We start from the raw sequence: 24093 nt of genomic DNA on the forward strand, positions 1-24093 counted from the left end.
GAGTTACAGTAAAGGAGAGAGAGAGAGAGAGAGAGAGAGAGAGAGGGAGGAAGAGTGAGTTACAGTAAAGGAGAGAGAGAGGAAGAGAGGAAGAGTGAGAGGAAGAGTGAGTTACAGTAAAGGAGAGAGAGGAAGAGTGAGATACAGTAAAGGAGAGAGAGGAAGAGGGAGATACAGTAAAGGAGAGAGATAGACGAAGAGTGAGTTACAGTAAAGAGAGAGAGGAAGAGTGAGTTACAGTAAAGGAGAGAGAGAGAGAGGAAGAGAGATACAGTAAAGGAGAGAGAGAGAGGAAGAGTGAGATACAGTAAAGGAGAGAGAAAGCGGAAGAGTGAGTAACAATAAAGGAGAGAGAGAGGAAGTGTAAAGGAAAGAGGAAAATAGATACATTAAAGGAGAGAGAGGAAGAGTGAGTTACAGTAAAAGAGAGAGAGAGGAAGAGTGAGTTACAGTAAAGGAGAGAGAGGAAGAGTGAGTTACAGTAAAGGAGAGAGAGGAAGAGGGAGATACAGTAAAGGAGAGAGATAGACGAAGAGTGAGTTACAGTAAAGAGAGAGAGAGGAAGAGTGAGTTACAGTAAAGGAGAGAGAGAGAGAGAGGAAGAGAGATACAGTAAAGGAGAGAGAGAGAGGAAGAGTGAGATACAGTAAAGGAGAGAGAAAGCGGAAGAGTGAGTAACAATAAAGGAGAGAGAGAGGAAGTGTAAAGGAAAGAGGAAAATAGATACATTAAAGGAGAGAGAGGAAGAGTGAGTTACAGTAAAAGAGAGAGAGAGGAAGAGTGAGTTACAGTAAAGGAGAGAGAGGAAGAGTGAGTTACAGTAAAGTAGAGAGATAGACGAAGAGTGAGTTACAGTAAAGAGAGAGAGAGGAAGAGTGAGTTACAGTAAAGGAGAGAGAGAGAGGAAGAGAGATACAGTAAAGGAGAGAGAGAGAGGAAGAGTGAGTTACAGTAAAGAAGAGAGAGAGGAAGAGTGAGTTATAGTAAAGGAGAGTGAGAGGAAGAGTGAGTTACAGTAAAGGAGAGAGAGAGAGAGAGTGAGTTACAGTAAAGGAGAGAGAGAGTAAGAGTGAGTTACAGTAAAGGAGAGAGAGTAAGAGTGAGTTACAGTAAAGGAGAGAGAGAGGAAGAGTGAGTTACAGTAAAGGAGAGAGAGGGAGAAAGAGTGAGTTACAGTAAAGGAGAGAGAGGGAGAAAGAGTGAGTTACAGTAAAAGAAAGAGAGAGAGAGAGAGAGAGAGAGGGCGGAAGAGTGAGTTACAGTAAAGGAGAGAGAGGGCAGAAGAGTGAGTTACAGTAAAGGAGAGAGAGGAAGAGTGAGTTACAGTAAAGGAGAGAGGAAGAGTGAGTTACAGTAAAGGAGAGAGAGGAAGAGTGAGTTACAGTAAAGGAGAGAGAAAGAGGAAGAGTGAGTTACAGTAAAGAAGAGAGAGAGAGAGAGAGAGGAAGAGTGAGTTACAGTAAAGAAGAGAGAGAGAGTGGAAGAGTGAGTTACAGTAAAGAAGAGAGAGAGAGTAAGAGTGAGTTACAGTAAAGGAGAGAGAGAGTAAGAGTGAGTTACAGTAAAGGAGAGAGAGAGTAAGAGTGAGTTACAGTAAAGGAGAGAGAGAGTAAGAGTGAGTTACAGTAAAGGAGAGAGAGGGAGAAAGAGTGAGTTACAGTAAAGGAGAGAGAGGGAGGAAGAGTGAGTTACAGTAAAGGAGAGAGAGGGAGGAAGAGTGAGTAACAGTAAAAGAAAGAGAGAGAGAGAGAGAGAGAGAGAGAGAGAGGGCGGAAGAGTGAGTTACAGTAAAGGAGAGAGAGGGCAGAAGAGTGAGTTACAGTAAAGGAGAGAGAGGAAGAGTGAGTTACAGTAAAGGAGAGAGAGGAAGAGGGAGATACAGTAAAGGAGAGAGAGGAAGAGGGAGATACAGTAAAGGAGAGAGAAAGAGGAAGAGTGAGTTACAGTAAAGAAGAGAGAGAGAGAGAGAGAGAGAGAGAGGAAGAGTGAGTTACAGTAAAGAAGAGAGAGAGGAAGAGTGAGTTACAGTAAAGAAGAGAGAGAGAGTAAGAGTGAGTTACAGTAAAGGAGAGAGAGAGTAAGAGTGAGTTACAGTAAAGGAGAGAGAGAGTAAGAGTGAGTTACAGTAAAGGAGAGAGAGAGTAAGAGTGAGTTACAGTAAAGGAGAGAGAGAGAGGAAGAGTGAGTTACAGTAAAGGAGAGAGGGAGAAAGAGTGAGTTACAGTAAAGGAGAGAGAGGGAGGAAGAGTGAGTTACAGTAAAAGAGAGAGAGAGAGAGAGAGAGAGAGAGAGGGAGGAAGAGTGAGTTACAGTAAAGGAGAGAGAGGACGAGTGAGTTACAGTAAAGGAGAGAGAGGAAGAGGGAGATACAGTAAAGGAGAGAGATAGACAAAGAGTGAGTTACAGTAAAGAAGAGAGAGAGAGAGGAAGAGTGAGTTACAGTAAAGAAGAGAGAGAGAGGAAGAGTGAGTTACAGTAAAGGAGAGAGAGGAAGAGGGAGATACAGTAAAGGAGAGAGATAGATGAAGAGTGAGTTACAGTAAAGAAGAGAGAGAGGGGAAGAGTGGGTTATAGTAAAGGAGAGAGAGGAAGAGTGAGTTACAGTAAAGGAGAGAGAGAGAGAGAGGAAGAGTGAGTTACAGTAAAGGAGAGAGAGAGAGAGAGAGAGAGAGAGGGGGAGGAAGAGTGAGTTACAGTAAAGGAGAGTGAGAGAGAGAGAGAGAGAGAGAGAGAGAGAGAGAAAGAGTGAGTTACAGTAAAAGAGAGAGAGAGAGGAAGAGTGAGTTACAGTAAAGGAGAGAGAGAGAGAGGAAGAGTGAGTTACAGTAAAGGAGAGAGAGAGAGGAAGAGTGAGTTACACTAAAGGAGAGAGAGAGAGAGAGAGAGAGAGAGAGAGAGAGGAAGAGTGAGTTACAGTAAAGGAGAGAGAGAGAGGAAGAGTGAGTTACAGTAAAGGAGAGAGAGCGAGAGAGAGAGAGAGAGGAAGAGTGAGTTACAGTAAAGGAGAGAGAGAGAGAGAGAGAGAGAGAGAGAGAGAGAGAGAGAGAGGGAGGAAGAGTGAGTTACAGTAATGGAGAGAGAGAGAGAGAGAGAGAGAGAGAGAGAGAGTTACAGTAAAGGAGAGAGAGAGAGAGAGAGAGAGAGAGAGGGAGGAAGAGTGAGTTACAGTAAAGGAGAGAGAGAGGAAGAGAGGAAGAGTGAGAGGAAGAGTGAGTTACAGTAAAGGAGAGAGAGGAAGAGTGAGATACAGTAAAGGAGAGAGAGGAAGAGGGAGATACAGTAAAGGAGAGAGATAGACGAAGAGTGAGTTACAGTAAAGAGAGAGAGGAAGAGTGAGTTACAGTAAAGGAGAGAGAGAGAGAGGAAGAGAGATACAGTAAAGGAGAGAGAGAGAGGAAGAGTGAGATACAGTAAAGGAGAGAGAAAGCGGAAGAGTGAGTAACAATAAAGGAGAGAGAGAGGAAGTGTAAAGGAAAGAGGAAAATAGATACATTAAAGGAGAGAGAGGAAGAGTGAGTTACAGTAAAAGAGAGAGAGAGGAAGAGTGAGTTACAGTAAAGGAGAGAGAGGAAGAGTGAGTTACAGTAAAGGAGAGAGAGGAAGAGGGAGATACAGTAAAGGAGAGAGATAGACGAAGAGTGAGTTACAGTAAAGAGAGAGAGAGGAAGAGTGAGTTACAGTAAAGGAGAGAGAGAGAGAGAGGAAGAGAGATACAGTAAAGGAGAGAGAGAGAGGAAGAGTGAGATACAGTAAAGGAGAGAGAAAGCGGAAGAGTGAGTAACAATAAAGGAGAGAGAGAGGAAGTGTAAAGGAAAGAGGAAAATAGATACATTAAAGGAGAGAGAGGAAGAGTGAGTTACAGTAAAAGAGAGAGAGAGGAAGAGTGAGTTACAGTAAAGGAGAGAGAGGAAGAGTGAGTTACAGTAAAGTAGAGAGATAGACGAAGAGTGAGTTACAGTAAAGAGAGAGAGAGGAAGAGTGAGTTACAGTAAAGGAGAGAGAGAGAGGAAGAGAGATACAGTAAAGGAGAGAGAGAGAGGAAGAGTGAGTTACAGTAAAGAAGAGAGAGAGGAAGAGTGAGTTATAGTAAAGGAGAGTGAGAGGAAGAGTGAGTTATAGTAAAGGAGAGTGAGAGGAAGAGTGAGTTACAGTAAAGGAGAGAGAGAGAGAGGAAGAGTGAGTTACACTAAAGGAGAGAGAGAGAGAGGAAGAGTGAGTTACACTAAAGGAGAGAGAGAGAGAGAGAGAGAGAGAGAGAGAGAGAGAGGGAGGAAGAGTGAGTTACAGTAAAGGAGAGAGAGAGAGAGCGAGAGAGAAAGAGTGAGTTACAGTAAAGGAGAGAGAGAGAGAGAGAGAGAGAGAGAGGGAGGAAGAGTGAGTTACAGTAAAGGAGAGAGAGAGGAAGAGAGGAAGAGTGAGAGGAAGAGTGAGTTACAGTAAAGGAGAGAGAGGAAGAGTGAGATACAGTAAAGGAGAGAGAGGAAGAGTGAGATACAGTAATGGAGAGAGAAAGCGGAAGAGTGAGTTACAATAAAGGAGAGAGAGAGGAAGTGTAAAGGAAAGAGGAAAATAGATACAGTAAAGGAGAGAGAGGAAGAGTGAGTTACAGTAAAAGAGAGAGAGAGGAAGAGTGAGTTACAGTAAAGGAGAGAGAGAGGAAGAGTGTGGTGCAGTAGAGGAGAGAGAGAGGAAGAGTGTGGTGCAGTAGAGGTGAGAGAGAGAGGAAGAGTGTGGTGCAGTAGAGGACAAGAGAGAGAGGAAGAGTGTGGTGCAGTAGAGGACAAGAGAGAGAGGAAGAGTGTGGTGCAGTAGAGGACAAGAGAGGAAGAGAGTTACAGTTAAGACGAGAAAGAGAGAAGAAGCGAGAGTTGGAATGTGGTAGGTAGCTGCAGGATTAGTGACAGATTATTGGGGTAAGGGGAACCGCATGCACACTACTCACATTGCAGGTTGTCATGCAGAGTCGTAGAGTTGATTCCAGTGTACTCTCCGACCAGAGTTATATTGCCTCCATGTCGGATCGTCACTTGAAGCGGCCCCACAGCTAAAAAACTAATCAGAATAGACAGAAGGACTAAAAATACCAGAATAAAAATGAAAAATGCAGCCTGGGAGTAAATGGATGCCCCGACCAGACAAACCGAGAGACAAATCAGGAGAACCACGCTGGCATAAAGGAAGCTGTATCCATATCCCTGGGGGAGGGAGCGCAGGGTGTTTGTGGGGTCAGAAGAGTCTGCGGGAAGACAAGGAGGGAAGAGTTATGGAGTGAAGGGATAGGGGGGGGAGAGAGAGAAGGATTTCTGGGGAAGGAAAGTACTGACCTTTCCCGAAAAGATCCAGCACGGCCTCCACCAGACCTAGGACATAAACACCACATGCACATACATTGGCCAAATAGAACATCAGGCCAATACTGCCCCCGAACTCCGGGCCTAGCGTACGGGAAATCATAACTGGGGTATCGTTAAGGAAATAGAGGTCTACTGAGAAATGACATTAGGACAAGGGAGTGGGGTGAGAGTAGAGACCTTCTGCTTTCCTGTTCTCCTGGCTTGCAGTTCATATGAGATTTGTGGAATAATCATTAGGGACAGGCTATGGACTGATACACTGGAGGTATAATAGTTAAGGATTGGAATTGCCTAGGAGCATAAAACTCATATGAAACAGTTACCAAACAAACAAGAGAGAAGCCGAAGCTAAGTACCAGGGAGCAACAAGGTACTGATCAGAAGCCACTGGAGGAGAAACCATAACCAACACAGGTGAAATAGCAAGGCAGCTATATAAAGGATGGGTAATCAATTAAATGTATCCTGAATTTCAGCCTACACCTAAAGCATAAATGGCATCTTGTACAGGTATCTGGCTGACTGGTTCTAACACCCAACCTAGACATCCCACACCAAATACAGCATTTAATAAGCAAAGACATGGAAATCAGTTTGGGCTGTAAGAACTGTACCTTTTTGTTGCTATTTAATGTGCAAAAAAATATATATATTTTAGTATAAAAAGCGTGTGCGCCAGAGATGCGTTTTGAGTTCCATTCTGATCCTAGTTATCACCTAATCCAGGATAACAAGGTATATTTGTATTGCTAACAATTATTCACCAAAATGTAACAAATAAAATATTTTAATGCAGCACAACCTAGAATATAGATTTAGATAATGTTGAGAATTCATGCACCCTAAGGACAACTACCAATTCAGTCACCAGGGGGCACTGTCACATTCACAGGAAGAAGGATCTAACATTGGCCCTCATTCAGAGCCGCTCGTTAGCGGCAGTACGCTCGTTCCGAGCGATGTTTGCACATCTGCGCATGCGTACGGTTTTTAGTACGCATGCGCGAACCAGTCAGTGCGGCCGAAAATAGTTTGTACGCTATATAGCGAGTGCTTGCTATTTTGAGTGACAGAATGAGGCGTATGTGGGTGGTAACAGGGGAAGGTGCTTGAAAATGGGGAGTGGAGATCCGAACGCAGGCGTGCTTAAAGGTCAAAACGGGCGTTTTATGGGTGTGTATATTTAAAACAGCAGCGTCATTGACCACGTCACTGGGTTATTTTAGAGCCAGAACTGCTCGCAAATTTGTGGTAGCAAACACCAACCACAAGAATAGCAAGCAGTTCATACGCTGGTCGATGTACTCGATTAATCTAATAAATAGCGGACATGACGTATGGTGCGAGCGGCCAGGGGGCGTTTTTAACAAATAAACGAGCGTATGTTTTGCTCGCTCGTTCAGACTTAGAGGTGTGAACAGACTGCAATGTGCGTACGGATCATTTGAATAGCCACCCCTTGTTTTTAAACGAACGACCGCAAATAGCGAACGGCTCTGAATGAGGGCCATTGTCCTTCTAACTGGACACACCAAACCTCACTTCTGAAGAGGAGGAACAGGTAGAGGAAGGAACAAGATCACTGAGGGTGTATTCACATACTTAATACGGGCCATGTAATATTTACTTCCAGCTCCATCTCAGCCCCTATAAATGCAGGAGATTCAGGAGTTGGAACCTGCATTTTCTTGGCCCCACGAGGTTGAGAACTCCAAGGACACCCTACAGTCAGTAACCAGGAGAGTAAGGAGCATGGTACGTGGCACGGGTGTCCTCTAGGCACAGGTGCAGAACTCCACAGACACCCTACAGTCATTACCCAAAAGAGTAAGGAGCATTGTACATGGCACGGGTGTCCTCTGGGCACAGGTGCAGAACTCCACAGACACCCTACAGTCAGTACCCAAAAGAGTAAGGAGTAGGTACATGGCACGGGTGTCCTCTAGTCTCAGCTCCTCAGAACTTAAGAGCCCCTCCACTTAAGTATAGAGGTGGGAAAAATTAAGAGACTTTATAATTAGATTGCATGAACTGTGGGCCTGATTCAGAGCCGGACGCTCTGACCAGAGCGCTCGCTCTGAATCAGTGCCCTCCTACCTAAAAATGGAGCGGCCTCTTGGACGCTCGCATAGCTGTGGGTTACCACCCACAGCTATAGCGAGCGTCCATGATGATGGTCGCGACCATTGGGCTTGCGACAAGACCCTGCGGTAGGGTCTCGCTGCCGCAAGTTCTGATCGAGCCAAAATCACTCCCACTGACATCACTACTGATGTCAGTGGGGCCGGACCCAGACGGTAGGCGTTCCCATGGGAAGGCCTCCGTCTGGCAGGCACGCCCACCAAAGGGGGCGTGCTGTCAGTCACCATCGACAGCACGCCCCCTTTGGTGTGAGACCCGGAGCGACAGCTTGGCTGTCGCTCGCCGGGTCTCGCGAATGCACACTCCGGAGCTCCCTCCGTCGTGCGCATTCGCATTAGGCACCATCGACCCGCTTCAGAGCGTCCTACGCTCGCGAGCGGGTCTGAATTAGGCCCTGTGCTAGTAAATGTAGGTGTCATGGACCTAAATCGCAAATGGAAGAAATGTCAGAGATGACAACTTTGACCTTATTGCAAAACAAACAATGGCAGAATACAGGGGGCTTGGTCCAAACCTGCAGACTACATCTGTGCCAGGCAAATCCCTCCCGCAGACGGGCATTGCCGCCGCTGCTGCTTCATGCCGAATGGTCACCCATCTTCTGCAGAAAGTAAAAGGAACCGGTCCATGGGCCGGATTCATTGACAGACGCTAATGCAAAGCATTTCCTCGCAGATCCCAGCTGCTAAAATACGCCAATGGCTTCCATAGCAGAGTCTGCTGCCTTCTCGTATCCATCTGATGACATGCAGCGGCGTAAACCTTTGTACCATCGATGCACATCGGCCAGTCATGCAGCATGTCACGCAGGTCAAACAGTGCAGCATTCCCGACATGCAGAGAGCTCTCATGTTGCGCAGGAGAACGCGGTGGCTAATTTATGCACACTCACAAAATGGCATTTAAACAGTCAGATACACCAGCGTTCTTCTAACCACTACCCGTTACCACCCCAAAACGCTGACTACCAGTCACTCACTTTGCGTATGGTTCCTCTGTATGAACCTGATCAAAATTCCAGCGCTGCACTGCGCATTCACAATAGCAAAAAACCCTCGTTCTGCGAAACTATCGGCAGTGCGCCCGTCTCTGAATCAGGCGCAACATATGGTAACAGCCACAGAAACGTACTAATGTGCGATTGTCTCAATCTGCGCAAACCTCCAGTGTTTAGACAGCGCATGAAGAGGAATAATGGTAATAACTGGGAATGAGGACAATGAGACAAAGGGCGTATTGAATTTGAGGCAAAAACCCGTTATCGGCGATAAATTATCACCGATGACGTCATTTTCGCCTATTATCATTATCCTTTAGCAGGCGAAAAAAAGTGGAGTATTGGGGTTTAGGGGTGCAGGTTTAAAAAAAAAAAAAAAAAATAACCTGCACCCCTGGGAATGGTCCTTAAAAATGAACTGTCAAAAAAAAGTAAAAAAAAAAAAATATAGGGACACCCCAAAAAATAAGTTAAATTTTGGGGTTAAAAAAAAATCTGGGGAACAAGTTTTAAACTAACTAAATAAATTCAGGGGGGTTCCCAAGTATGCGGCAGGTGTTTTAAAGAATGCGGGTGTTAGCGGAAGGTGCATCTTTGAAGAATTTTTAAAATGCACCTTAGGGACTTAAAAATATCCTTGCACCCATTTTCATGTTCCCCCAAATTTCCATGCACCTAGTTTTTTTTCGTAAAAAAAAAAAAAAAAAAAAGCTTAAGTGCTCTTCTTCACCCCTTCTTCCCAGGCGGAAAAAAACACCTGCCGCGGCTATTTAAAAACCATACTTGCCCTCCGCAGGCCAAAACGGGGCTACCCATAGTGATCCCCCATGTCAGGACATCATTAGGGGGTCCCTGGATGCTTTCCCGAAAAATCCCGATTTTTATTCGATACTTACCTTTCCGCCGGGTCCCGTTTTCGCAGCTTTCAAATTGAATGCGGGGATAAAGTGGGCACGCGCCCGATACTTTATCTCCAACAACCCTTCGATATGGAGCGAAAAGTCCAGCACGGACTTTTCGCTCACATATTGAATACCCCCCAAAGTGCGGCAATTAGTTTCCTCCATCGGCCATTGCACAAACGTTACTATTTGCTTAATATCTGCATAAAAGAGAAAATAATTTTTGAGATTATTATGTAAATAAAAACAACTGAAAGTAAAGTATAATAATATCATCGGATTATATAATTGGACGCAAGTCTTATGGGCATACAGGTACTAACGGGCGCAGAGTACATTTCATTCTGTATGCGCAGCAATGTGACTTTATATATAAAGCTGTAAGAAAACAAGAATTAGATTCACGTTTCACCAAATGACCATTTATACACTAATTACACGCGGCCAGTGGCCGCCATTACTGCGCACAGAAGGATACAGTAGGCTCCGCCGCCTTGGACGGCGCCATTGGTGGAGATGGCGCAGATGCTCAGTACAGTCAGGCAAATGATGGCGTAAGCTACAGCAAGCATGAGGAGCGACTGCAACAAGCCGGCGTGTCCCACCACAAAACCTGCGTGACAGAGAGATACGTGGGGGGAGTCACATGGTGGCACAGTGGTAAGCATTGCTGACTTACACCATTACTATGAGCAGCAATAACTGTGTGGAGTTTGTAGTACATTAATTTTAGTGCTGTCTGCATAAAAATAGTCTTATCACACAGACAGATACAGTCTTATCACACAGAGTCTTATCACACAGACAGATAGATACAGTCTTATCACACAGAGTCTTATCACACAGACAGATAGATACAGTCTTATCACACAGAAAGATAGATACAGTCTTATCACACAGACAGATAGATACAGTCTTATCACACAGACAGATAGATACAGTCTTATCACACAGACAGATAGATAGTCTTATCACACAGAGTCTTATCACACAGACAGATAGATACAGTCTTATCACACAGACAGATAGATACAGTCTTATCACACAGAGTCTTATCACACAGAAAGATAGATACAGTCTTATCACACAGACAGATACAGTCTTATCACACAGAGTCTTATCACACAGACAGATAGATACAGTCTTATCACACAGACAGATAGATACAGTCTTATCACACAGACAGATAGATACAGTCTTATCACACAGACAGATAGATACAGTCTTATCACACAGACAGATTGATACAGTCTTATCACACAGACAGATTGATACAGTCTTATCACACAGACAGATTGATACAGTCTTATCACACAGACAGATTGATACAGTCTTATCACACAGACAGATAGATACAGTCTTATCACACAGACAGATAGATACAGTCTTATCACACAGACAGATAGATACAGTCTTATCACACAGACAGATACAGTCTTATCACACAGAGTCTTATCACACAGACAGATAGATACAGTCTTATCACACAGACAGATAGATAGTCTTATCACACAGAGTCTTATCACACAGACAGACAGATAGATACAGTCTTATCACATAGACAGATAGATACAGTCTTATCACACAGAGTCTTATCACACAGAAAGATAGATACAGTCTTATCACACAGACAGATACAGTCTTATCACACAGAGTCTCATCACACAGACAGATAGATACAGTCTTATCACACAGACAGATAGATACAGTCTTATCACACAGACAGATACAGTCTTATCACACAGACAGATAGATACAGTCTTATCACACAGACAGATAGATACAGTCTTATTACACAGACAGATAGATACAGTCTTATCACACAGACAGATAGATACAGTCTTATCACACAGAAAGATAGATACAGTCTTATCACACAGAAAGATAGATACAGTCTTATTACACAGACAGATAGATACAGTCTTATCACACAGACAGATTGATACAGTCTTATCACACAGACAGATAGATAGATACAGTCTTATCACACAGACAGATAGATAGATACAGTCTTATCACACAGACAGATAGATACAGTCTTATCACACAGACAGATAGATACAGTCTTATCACACAGACAGATTGATACAGTCTTATCACACAGACAGATTGATACAGTCTTATCACACAGACAGATTGATACAGTCTTATCACACAGAGGGGCCTATTCATCAACACTAAAATAAAATTTTTAAGGACATTTTCCTTAAATAACATTATTTTGGTATTCATGAACAGACTTAACACAGGAGATATCACAGATATCTCCTTGCTAAGTCCCCCTGCGTTAATTCCCACACTCCCCATACATTAGTACATTAGTATGGGCACATTAGTACATTAGTACATTAGTATGGGTACATTAGTACATTAGTATGGGCACATTAGTACATTAGTATGGGGATGTGGAAATTATGGTATTCATCAGATTCCGAAAATTATCAATTTTCGGAATTTGATGCAGTTACTATTCGCCACTGTGAGGTGGCGAATAGCAGAATCCACTAACCTGTATCAGCGTGTGCAGGTCCCCCGACGTGTCCCTCCGGCGCTCTGCTCCGTCCTCAGGCTCCGGAGGCTGGTCTGTCATGTGTGCTCCCCAGCAGAGCACAAGAAAGTTTAGAAAAAGAAAAAAAAAAATTATTTTTTTTCTAATCTGTCATGTGGTCTGCTGGGAGCACACATGACAGACCAGCAGGACGGAGCCGGAGGCTGCTGCGCGGACAGGTAAGTTGGGGGGGTGGGGGGGAAGGTGAGCGGAGGGGGGAGGGGGGTGGGGGGGGGTACGAAACTTACCGCATCTGTAGGCAGTGCTGCGCATGCGCTGGTTTTACAGATGTAACAGCGCATGCGCAGCACTGCTTCCAGACGCGATAAGGTAGTGTAGGCAGGAAAAGTATCTAATTCCCGAAAAGCTGTCATCGCAAAAATGACAGGTACCGGAATAGATACTTATGGAGAGGAGGAATGATGAATTCCACCTATAATTAGCTAGAACTCCATGAGAGTTATAAAGCTAATTATCTCCAGAGAATTTTTACGTTTAATGAATAGGCCCCAGAGTCTTATCACACAGAGTCTTATCACACAGAGGGCCTGATTCAGAGCCGGACGCTATTTGCGGACGCTTGTTCAGAAAAAGGGGCCGGCTATTTAAATTGAGCGCTCGCTCTTTGCGGTCTGTTGACGCCTCTATGTCTGTGCGAGTGAACGAAACATGCGCTCGCTATTTTGTAAAGACGTCCCCTGGCCGCTCGCATCCTACGTCATCTCCGCTATTTATTAGATTAATCGAGTACATCGAAAGGCGTCTGAACTGCTCGCAGTGCTTGTGGTTGGATTTTCCTACCGCAATCATGCGAGCAGTTCAAGCTAAAAGACAACCAAGTGACGTGGTCGATGACGCTGCTTTGTTAATTATGCACACCCTTAAAACGCCCGTTTTGACTGTTAGGCACGCCTGCGTTCGGATCTCCACTCCCAGTTTTCCAGCACCTTCCCCTGTTACCACCCACAAACGCCTCCTCCTGTCACTCAAATTAGCAGGCATTCGCTATTTTGCGAGCGCTCGATTTCCAACCACAATGACTGATTGGCGCAAGCGCATTACGACCCATATGCATGCGCAGATGTGCGAACATCGCTTGGAGCGAACGAGCGGCCGATTACGAGCGGCTCTGAATCAGGCCCAGAGGCTTATCACACAGATTGATACAGTCTTATCATACACAGTCTTATCAGACAGAAAGATACAGGACCTCATTCAGGGGCAGTCGCTCAGGAGCGATCAGTCGCACCCAAAGTGATTGAGAATATGCAAAACGAGCACTCAGTCGCAACGCACATCGTAAGCGCGGAAACACCCACAACAATGAAAGCACACCTCCTATCTCTACGGCCTAATTCAGAGTCGGTCGCAGGCGGCAACCTACGTCAGCATGATTAACACCCGTTACATTGTTAATTGCCTGCAAACTTCGGTTGAGGCAGAAACCATCGCCTGCACTCACAATGCTTAAGGTAGACCCTGGGCTACCCTTAGCTCTGCGAGCAGTAGCATCATTATTGCAACGAGATGACGTGTGTGATGACTAGCTCAGTAATATATGCACACCCTTAAAACGCCCTTTTTAAGGTCAACCACGACTGTGTGCGCAACACCACACCCCCGTTCACAAGCACCTTCCCCTGTAACCACCCACAAACGGCACGAAATGTCAATCACAGCTACGACCTGGTAGTGACTAGCGAGCAAGAGGATTGCGGTAGGGAAGACAGGCTTGCGCACGCGTACTGCCATGTACACGCATGCGCAGTTGAAAAAAACGCTGCTCGCTACGACAAATCGCTCTGTTCGACCGCCTCTGAATGAGGTCCACAGTTTTATCAGACAGACAGTATGATACAGTCTTATCATACAGAGGGCCTGATTTAGACCCGCTTGGGAGCGCTGATCGCTCGCAAGCGGGTCAATGGTGGCCCTGTGCGCATTCGCACAACAGAGCCGGCTCCGTCGTGCGCATGCGCGAGACCCGGATAGCGATGGGCAAACCGTTGCTCCGGGTCTCGTACCAAAGGGGGCGTGCTGTCAATGTTGAGTGACAGCACGCCCCCTTCTGGTGGGCGTGCCGGGGGCGTGGCTGCCTAGACGGAGGCATTCCCATGGGAACGCCTACCGTCTGGGGCCGGCCCCACTGATATCACAAGTGAGGTCAGTGGGAGTGTTCTTGGCTCTGTTACAGCCGAAAGCACTTTAGGGCTTGCGGCAATGAGATCCTACCACAAAGGTCTCGTCGCAAGTCCGATGGTCACGATGGTCTTGACCATCGCGACCATCTTCCTGGCCGCTCACTATAGCTTTGGGTGGTCACCCACAGCTATATGAGCAGCCAGGAGGCTGCTCTAAAAATCAAGAAGGACGGCCCTGATTCAGAGCGAAAGCTCTGTCAGAGTGTCCGGCTCTGAATCAGGGCCAGAGTCTTATCACACAGACAGAGATACAGTCTTATCAGACAGATAGTCTTATCAGACAGACAGAGATAGTCTTATCAGACAGACAGAATGAACCACAGTCTTATCAGACAGACAGATAGATACAGTCTTGTCAGACAGACAGATACAGTATTATCATACAGAGTCTTATTAGACAGACAGATAGAGACAGTCTTATCATACAGACAGAGATACAGGACCTCATTCAGTGTCGGTCGTAAGCGGCCGCTCAGTCGTATGCATCCGATGTTTCCAAACCACACATGCGTACGGTTAGTTGTGCGCATGTGCGTACGAGACCATGCGATCCAAAATGCTGTCGATCGTACGGCTTACTAGCAGGAAGTGGCTTCCGAGAGTTGATTGACATGAAAGGCCATATGTGGGTGGTGACGCGGGTGGTGGTCTGAAAACGCAGGCGTTCCTCACCGTTTTCAGGGCGTTTTAGGGGCGTACATAAATTACCTGCTACGACCGACATAGAAGGCCGGAAGTAGTAAAACGTCACTCTGCGAGCAGGTTAGAGGCCTGGCTGATCGTACAGCTTGAGGTTGGGTATGTGCTCTCTCAAGCCCCAGAGTACAATCGATACTATTGAATGTTACTGATGTTCGGAGTGATGTTTCTATTTTGTGCCACACAATGCAATCAGCTAATAATCGTTTGTTGTTGCTAATAACACAGCTAATTGGCATGTAATTGATTCAGTTGCATTTGCATTAGAGAATAATAAGAATAATATTTCAGGGGATGGCTTATTCTATGCGGTTTTTGTTAATTTTTGGTGTAATTTGCACACAACACAAGCGGCCGCAACCATCAGAAGAAAATTAACATACAGCGACTGACAACGATTGACTCGATCGCTAGCTGCTATCACTTGGTTGCGACCGACCGGCCGTGCGATTGCTTCCTTTTTCAGTTTTGCAGTCGTTAGGCGTACGACCGAGCGGCCACTTACGACCGACTCTGAATGAAGTCCACAGTCTTATCATATAGACACACATATACAGTCTTATCATACAGACACACATATACAGTCTTATCATACAGACACACATACAGTCTTATCATACAGACAGACAGAGACAGTCTTATCAGACAGACAGAATGATACAGTCTTATCAGACAGACAGAGATACTGGACCTCATTCAGAGTCGGTCGAAGCGGCCGCACGGTCGTACGGGAAAAGGGGCCGGATATGCAAATGATTCCCTCTCAAGTTGCGTCCCTAAGTTCGGATCGGTAGTTGGCCGTCCAGGGGGAGGAAGCGGCCGGAAGACAATAAAAATACGCCCCCTTCTCGTATGCATTGCACGTCATCTCCGGGCATATAAGGATTCATCGAGACCATCGGGAACCATCGGAACTGGTCGTAGAGCTTAAGGTTGACCATACCCTCTCTTAAGCTCTACGATCATGTCAGTGTAAAAACCTCCCATGTCACATGTGCCATGACGCTACTTTAATTATGCACTCCCATAATCCGTATGCACTCCCACAAAACGCTGTCCGCATAATTAGGCACGCCTGCGTTCGGATCTCCACTCCCCCGATTTCAAGCACTTTCCCCTGTTACCACCCACAAACGCCTCCATCTGTCACTCGAACTACCGACCTGGCTGTGTTCAAGGAGAGAGAAATTTCTGATCGTAGCAGCTAGTCTGCGCACGCGCATTGCGAACTTTACGCATGCGCAGTATAGCGAACATCGGTGGCGTACGACCGTGCGACCACAACGACCGACTCTGAATCAGGTCCACAGTCTTATCAGACAGATATATACAGTCTAATCAGACAGACAGATAGATACAGTCTAATCAGACAGAGATACAGGGGGTCATTCAGACCCGGTCGTTAGCGCCGATGCGCTTGGACCTGGTCGATGGCCCCCCACAGGGCATGCGCACGACGGCGCCGGCGCTGTTGTGCGCATGCGTGAGACCCGCTACAACCAACAGCACCAGTTGTAGTGGGTCTCGATCCAAAGGGGGCGAGCTGTCGATGTTGATTGCCAGCTTGCCCCGTTTGGAAGGCGGGCCGGGGGGGTGGCAGCCCAAACGGGGGGGATCGGCCCCACTGACATCACTAGTGATGTCAGTGGAGAGCTTCCGGCTCAGACAGAGCTGAAAGCTCTCCGGGGCTTACGACAAGGGAGACCCTACCCTAGGGTCTCGTCGTAAGCCCCGATGGGCGCGATGGTCTTGACCATCGCGATCATCACCTTAGGCGATCGTAAGGCTGTGGGTGTTAACCGCAAAGGAGGACGTCTTGAAAATTCAAGACGTCCTCCCCTCATTCAGACCGACCGCACGCTCTGTGCGACCGGGTCTGAATGAGGTCCACAGTCTAATCAGACAGACAGATAGAGACAGACAGTCTAATCAGACAGACAGAGATAGTCTTAACAGACAAGATAGAGACAGTCTTATCAGACAGACAGTATAATACAGTCTTATCAGACAGACAGAGAGACAGTCTTATAATACAGACAGAATGATACAGTCTTATCATACAGAGTCTTATCAGACAGACTCTGGGGCCTATTCATTAAACCTAAAAATTCTCTAGAGATAATTAGGTTTAGAACTCTCATGGAGTTCTAGCTAATTATAGGTGGAATTCATCATTCCACCTCTCCATAATTATCTATTCCGGTACCTGTAATTTTTGCGATGACAGTTTTTCGGGAAATAGATACTTTTCCTGCCTACACTACCTTATCGCATCTGGAAGCAGTGCTGCGCATGCGCTGTTACATCTGTAAAACCAGCGCATGCGCAGCACTGCCTACAGATGCGTTAAGTTTGTGTACCCCCCCCGACTCTCCCCACCCCTCCACTCACCTACCTCCCCCCCTCCGACTTACCTGTCCGCGCAGCAGCCTCCGGCTCCGTCCTGCTGGTCTGTCATGTGGTTTCCCGGCAGAATTTTTTTTTTTTCTAAACTTTCTTGTGCTCTGCTGGGGAGCACACATGTCCGACCAGCCTCCGGAGCCGGAGGACGGAGCAGAGCGCCGGAGGGACTCGTCGGGGGACCTGCACACGCAGATACAGGTAAGTCGATTCTGCTATTCGCCACCTCACAGTGGCGAATAGTAACTGCATCAAATTCCGAAAATTCATAATTTTCGGAATTTGATGAATACCATAATTTCCACATCCCCATACTAATGTACTAATGTGCCCATACTAATGTACTAATGTACTAATGTGCCCATACTAATGTACTAATGTATGGGGAGTGTGGAAATTAACGCAGGGGAACTTAGCAAGGAGATATCTGTGATATCTCCTATGTTAAGTCTGTTCATGAATACCAAAATAATGTTATTTAAGGAAAATGTCCTTAAAAATGTTATTTTAGTGTTGATGAATAGGCCCCATAGTCTTATCATACAGACAGATAGATACAGTCTTATCAGACAGACAGAGACAATCTTATCATACAGACAGATAGAGACAGTCTTATCAGACAGACAGAGACAGTCTTATCATACAGACAGATAGATACAGTCTTATCAGACAGACAGAGACAATCTTATCATACAGACAGATAGAGACAGTCTTATCAGACAGACAGAGACAATCTTATCATACAGACAGATAGAGACAGTCTTATCATACAGACAGACAGAGACAATCTTATCATACAGACAGATAGAGACAGTCTTATCAGAGAGATACAATATTATCATACAGACAGATAGATAGTCTTATCAGACAGACAGAGACAATCTTATCATACAGACAGATAGAGACAATCTTATCAGAGAGATACAGTCTTATCATACAGACAGATAGAGACAGTCTTATCAGACAGACAGAGACAGTCTTATCAGTCAGACAGAGACAGATTTATCAAACAGACAGACAGATAGAGACAGGCTTATCAGACAGACAGACAGATAGAGACAGGCTTATCAGACAGACAGACAGATAGAGACAGGCTTATCAGACAGACAGATAGAGACAGGCTTATCAGACAGATAGAGACAGTCTTATCATACAGACTGATAGAGATAGGCTTATCATACAGACAGATAGATACAGTCTTATCAGAGAGATACAGTCTTATCATACAGACAGATAGAGACAGTCTTATCAGACAGACAGAGACAGTCTTATCATACAGACTGATAGAGACAGTCTTATCATACAGACTGATAGAGACAGTCTTATCAGTCAGACAGAGACAGGTTTATCAGACAAACAGACAGATAGAGACAGGCTTATCAGACAGATAGATAGAGACAGTCTTATCATACAGACAGATAGAGACAGTCTTATCAGAGAGATACAGTCTTATCATACAGACAGATAGAGACAGTCTTATCAGACAGAGACAGTCTTATCATACAGACAGATAGATACAGTCTTATCAGAGAGATACAGTCTTATCATACAGACAGACAGTCTTATCAGACAGACAGATAGAGACAGTCTTATCAGACAGACAGAGACTGTCTTATCAGTCAGACAGAGACAGGTTTATCAAACAGACAGACAGATAGAGACAGGCTTATCAGACAGATAGAGACAGGCTTATCAGACAGATAGAGACAGGCTTATCAGACAGATAGAGACAGGCTTATCAGACAGACAGATAGAGACAGGCTTATCAGACAGATAGAGACAGGCTTATCAGACAGATAGAGACAGGCTTATCAGACAGACAGAGACAGGCTTATCAGACAGATAGATAGAGACAGTCTTATCAGACAGACAGAGACTGTCTTATCAGTCAGACAGAGACAGGTTTATCAAACAGACAGACAGATAGAGACAGGCTTATCAGACAGATAGAGACAGGCTTATCAGACAGACAGATAGAGACAGTCTTATCAGACAGACAGAGACTGTCTTATCAGTCAGACAGAGACAGGTTTATCAAACAGACAGACAGATAGAGACAGGCTTATCAGACAGATAGAGACAGGCTTATCAGACAGATAGAGACAGGCTTATCAGACAGACAGATAGAGACAGGCTTATCAGACAGACAGATAGAGACAGGCTTATCAGACAGACAGAGACAGGCTTATCAGACAGATAGATAGAGACAGTCTTATCAGACAGACAGAATGAACCACAGTCTTATCAAGCAGATAGATACAGTCTTATCAGACACACAGAGATACAGGGCTTCATTCAGAGGTGGTCGGAGGATGCAAGCGGTCGCTCTGAAACTGGGCGGCCACTTGCATCCTGACCGCCCACCTCTGTTTCGGTCGTTAGGCTGTGGGTTTACACCCACAGCTCTAACGACCGCTAGGGTGATGGTTGCGATGATCAGAGACCATCGCGACCATCGGGTCTTACGACGAGACCCTAGGGTAGGGTCCCACTTGTCCTAAGCCCCGGAGAGCTTCTGGCTCTGTCAGAGCCGGAAGCTCTCCACTGACATCATTAGTGATGTCAGTGGGGCCTCCCCCAAATGGTAGGCGTTCCCATGGGAACGCCTACGTTTGGGCTGCCACCCCCCCAGCCCGCCCTCGAAACAGGGCGAGCTGTCAATCAACATCGACAGCTCGCCCCTTTGGAAAGAGACCCACTATGAACGGCGCTGTCGGTCGTAGCGGGTCTCACGTATGCGCACGAAGGAGCCGGCTCCCTCGTGCGCATGCGCACTTGACAAACAACGAGGCGGCTGTGTGGTCGTAGACCGTATGGCCGCCTCTGAATGAAGGTGGCCAGCTTCAGACGGTGGGCGTTCCCATGGGAACGCCTCCGTCTGGCAGGCACACCCCCTTTGGTGCGAGACCCGGAGCGACAGCTTGGCTGTCGCAGTCCGGGTCTCGCACATGCGCACGACGGAGCTCCCTCTCTCATGCGCATGCGCAGTGGGGCAACATCGACCCTTTGCGAGCGTCCTTTGCGAGCGTCCTTTGCTCGCGAACGGGTCTGAATGACCCCCAGAGACAGTCGTATCAGACAGACAGACAGTCTTATCAGACAGACAGACAGATAGATAGATACAGTCTTATCAGACAGAGATACTGGACCTCATTCAGAGTCGGTCGAAGTGACCGCTCGGTCGTACGGGAAAAGGGGCCGTATATGCAAATGATTCCCTCGCAAGTTGCGTCCCTAAGTTCGGATCGGTTGCTGGCCGACCAAGGGGAGGAAGCGGTCGGAAGACAAAAAAATACACCCCCTTCTCGAACGCATTGCACATCATCTCCAGGCATATAAAGATTAATCGAGACCATCGGGAACCATCAGAACTGGTCGTAGAGCTTAAGGTTGACCATACCCTCTTTTAAGCACTACGATCATGTCAGTGTGCAAACCTCCCATGTCACATGTGCCATGACACTACTTTGTTAATTATGCACTCCTATAAAACACTGTTCACATAATTAGGCACGCCTGCGTTCGGATCTCCACTCCCCCGTTTTCAAGAACCTTCCCCTGTTACCACCCACAAATGCCTCAATCTGTCAATCGAACTACCAACCTGGCTGTGTTCAAGGAGAGAGAAATTTCTGATCAAAGCGGCTAGTTTGCGCACGCGCATTGCGAACTTTCCGCATGCGCAGTACAGCGAACATCGGTGGCGTATGACCGTACGGCCGCTTCGACCGACTCTGAATGAGGTGCACAGTCTTATCAGACAGATATATACAGTCTAATCAGACAGACAGATAGAGATAGGCTTATCAGACAGATAGATACAGTCTTATCAGACAGACAGATAGAGAGACAGTCTTATCAGACAGACAGACAGATATATACAGTTTTATCAGACAGACAGAGATACAGTCTTATCAGACAGACAGATACAGTCAGGTCCACTGTGAATTTTCAGATTTTGGCCTCTATTCACCACCACAATGGTTTTGAAATGAAACAAACAAGATGTGCTTTAACTGCAGACTTTCAGATTTAATTTGAGGGTAATTACATCCAAATCAGGTGAACGGTGTAGGAATTACAACAGTTTCAATATGCGCCTCCCACTTTTTAAGATAAGACAGACAGTCTTATCAGACAGACAGATAGAGAGACAGTCTTATCAGACAGACAGACAGAGACAGTCTTATCAGACAGACAGATAGAGACAGTCTTATTATTAGCCTTTATTTATATGGCACCACAAGTGTTCCGCAGCGCCTTACATAGTACATAGAACTAATAGGTGAACAAGAAACAAGTAACTTACAGTACATTACAGTGCAGGACAAGGACACGACTTATATACATTGCTGAAATAGTGATTAAAGCACTCACAATAAGCTGCCGGGAGTTGGCAGTCACGTGTTAGGTGCCCTAATGGTGAGTAGAGAGTAAAAGAAAATGTAAAAAGAAGCACATGAGGTAAGAGGTCCCTGCTCGTGAGAGCTTACATTCTAAAGTGGAGGAGCAGACAGACAGGCGTGACACAGAAGGGGAAGATAGGAAGGAAAGAGCATGAGGTGGGTTAGGATGAGAGTTGGAAGGCTATGATGAAGTAGGGGGTCTTGAGAGCCCGTTTGAAGATTTGTAGAGAGGTGGAGAGTCTGATAGGGAGAGGGATTGCATTCCAAAGGTAGGGAGCAGCAGGGGCAAAATCTAGGATGCAGGAGTGGGAGGAAGTAATCAGTTGGCAAGAGAGGCGGCATGCATTAGTTGAGCGAAGTGGACGGGCGGGAGTGTGAAGGGAGAGAAGGTCAGAAATGTATGCGGGAGAGGATTTGGTGAGGGCTTTGTAGGCGAATGTAAGAACCTTGAATTGGCATCTGAAGTGGAAGGGGAGCCAGTGTAGGGCTTGAAGGAGAGGGGAAGCAGATGTAGAACGTCTGGAGAGGAAGATGAGCCGAGCGGCAGCATTGAGAACAGATTGTAGTAGAGAGAGGTGAGAGACTGGGAGGCCAGCTAGGAGAAGGTTACAGTAGTCCAATCTGGAGATGACCAGTGAGTGGATGAGGGTTTTAGTGGCATCCTGGGTGAGGAAAGGTCTAATCCTGGAGATACTTTTAAGGTGAAAACGGCTGGACTGCGAGAGGTGCTGAATGTGCGGTTTAAAGGAGAGGGAGGAGTCTAGGATAACTCCAAGACAGCTCACTTTGGGGCTAGAGAAGATAGTTGTGCCATCAATAGATAAAGAAATTGTGGGAAGTGAGGTAATGGAAGAGGGTGGGAAGATGATCAGCTCAGTCTTAGACATGTTAAGTTTAAGAAAGCGCTGGGACATCCACGAAGAGACAGCAGAGAGACAGTTGGAGATACGGGTAAGGAGCGAGGGGGAGAGCTCAGGGGTGGAAAGGTAAATTTGAGTATCATCTGCATAGAGATGATATTGGAGGTCAAAGGAGTTCACCTAAAGAGGATGTATATAGGGAGAAAAGGAGAGGTCCAAGAACAGAATCTTGGGGAACTCCTACCTTTAGTGGAAGTGGAGGGGAAGAGGAGTCATGAGAGGACACAGCGAAGGAACGATCAGAGAGGTAGGAGGAAAGCCAGGAGAGGGCAGTGTCACGTAAACCGAGAGAGTAAAGGATTTTCAGGAGGATAGGGTGGTCTACAGTGTCAAATGCAGCAGAGAGGTCAAGGAGAATGAGCAGAGAGTAGTGGCCCTTGGATTTGGCAGCAAGGAGGTCATTGCTGACTTTTGTGAGGGCAGTTTCAGTGGAGTGGAGAGATCGGAAGCCAGATTGAAATGAGTCAAGGAGGGAGTGGGAGGAAAGACAGGTGGTAAGGCATTTGTAGACAATATGCTCAAGGAGTTTCGAAGCAAAAGGGAGAAGAGAGATTGGTCGATAGTTGGAAAGTATGTTAGGATCAAGGGTAGGTTTTTTAAGAATGGGGGAGACAAGAGCATGTTTGAATGCAGAAGGGACAGTGCCAGATGATAGGGAGAGATTAAGGAGGTGAGCCAGATGGGAACAGGCAGAAGGAGACAGGTGTGAGAGGAGACGGGAAAGGATAGGGTCAAGAGGGGAGGTGGAAGGAAAGGAGGACCGGATGAGGGCCATGACTTCCTCCCCAGAAGCAGGGGAGAAGGATGTCAGAGTTGGTGAGACAGAAGGGGAGGGGTGGTAAGGGCAAGGAGAGTGCTGAGGCTCTGATGGGATATGATGTCCTCACGTATGGAGTCAATTTTAATGTAAAGTAGGTGGCAAAGTCGAGAGCAGAGATCAAGGAGGGAAGGCAAGGAGGGGGAAGAGCAGAGGAGGGAGTTGAAAGTGTCAAAGAGATGCCGGGGGTTTGAGGACTGGTAGGAGATGAGGTTCTTGAAATATGTTTGTTTGCAAAGAGACAGGGCAGCACTGTAGGATGAGAGAATCAATTTGAAATGGAGGAAGTCAGCCTTAGAGCGTGACTTTCTCCACTGACGCTCTGCAATTCTTGAACACTTTTGTAGGTATCTGGTGCATTTGGAATGCCAGGGTTGTGGTGTGGATCTGCCAGGGTGAGTAGTTATTGCTGGAGCAACAGAATCAAGAGCAGAAGTAAGGGAGGAATTGTACAGGGAAATAGCTTGTTCAGGACAGGAGAGAGAAATGATCGGGGAGAGAAGAGAGTCCAGCAGGGAGGAAAAGCAACAGTGTCAATAGCCTCAATATTACGCTTAGTAATGGTAGCCTTAGGAGTAAGAGGAGAGGAAGGAGAGAGGGATAGATTAAAAGAGAGAAGGTGATGGTCAGAGAGACAGATAGATACAGTCGTATCATACAGATAGATAGAGACAGTCTTATCAGACAGACAGACTTATCAGACAGAC

General features: G+C 46.2%; 1 protein-coding gene across 2 annotated transcripts in view; it reads right to left on the reverse strand.

Moving 5' to 3' along the window:
- Positions 1–24093, reverse strand: part of SLC12A9 (solute carrier family 12 member 9) — a 46781-nt gene that overhangs the window by 17451 nt on the left and 5237 nt on the right. For both annotated transcript variants that reach the window (XM_088458441.1, XM_088458443.1), the window contains exons 3-5: positions 9874–10008; positions 5325–5456; positions 4943–5236 (exon numbers count right to left, since the gene is read on the reverse strand). In XM_088458441.1, the coding sequence (XP_088314567.1) occupies positions 4943–5236; positions 5325–5456; positions 9874–10008 (561 nt within the window). The remainder of the gene's footprint in view (positions 1–4942; positions 5237–5324; positions 5457–9873; positions 10009–24093) is intronic.

Source organism: Taudactylus pleione, unplaced genomic scaffold (assembly GCF_031769625.1).
Source record: "Taudactylus pleione unplaced genomic scaffold, aTauple2 ptg000833l, whole genome shotgun sequence".
Taxonomy (NCBI): Eukaryota; Metazoa; Chordata; class Amphibia; order Anura; family Myobatrachidae; genus Taudactylus; species Taudactylus pleione.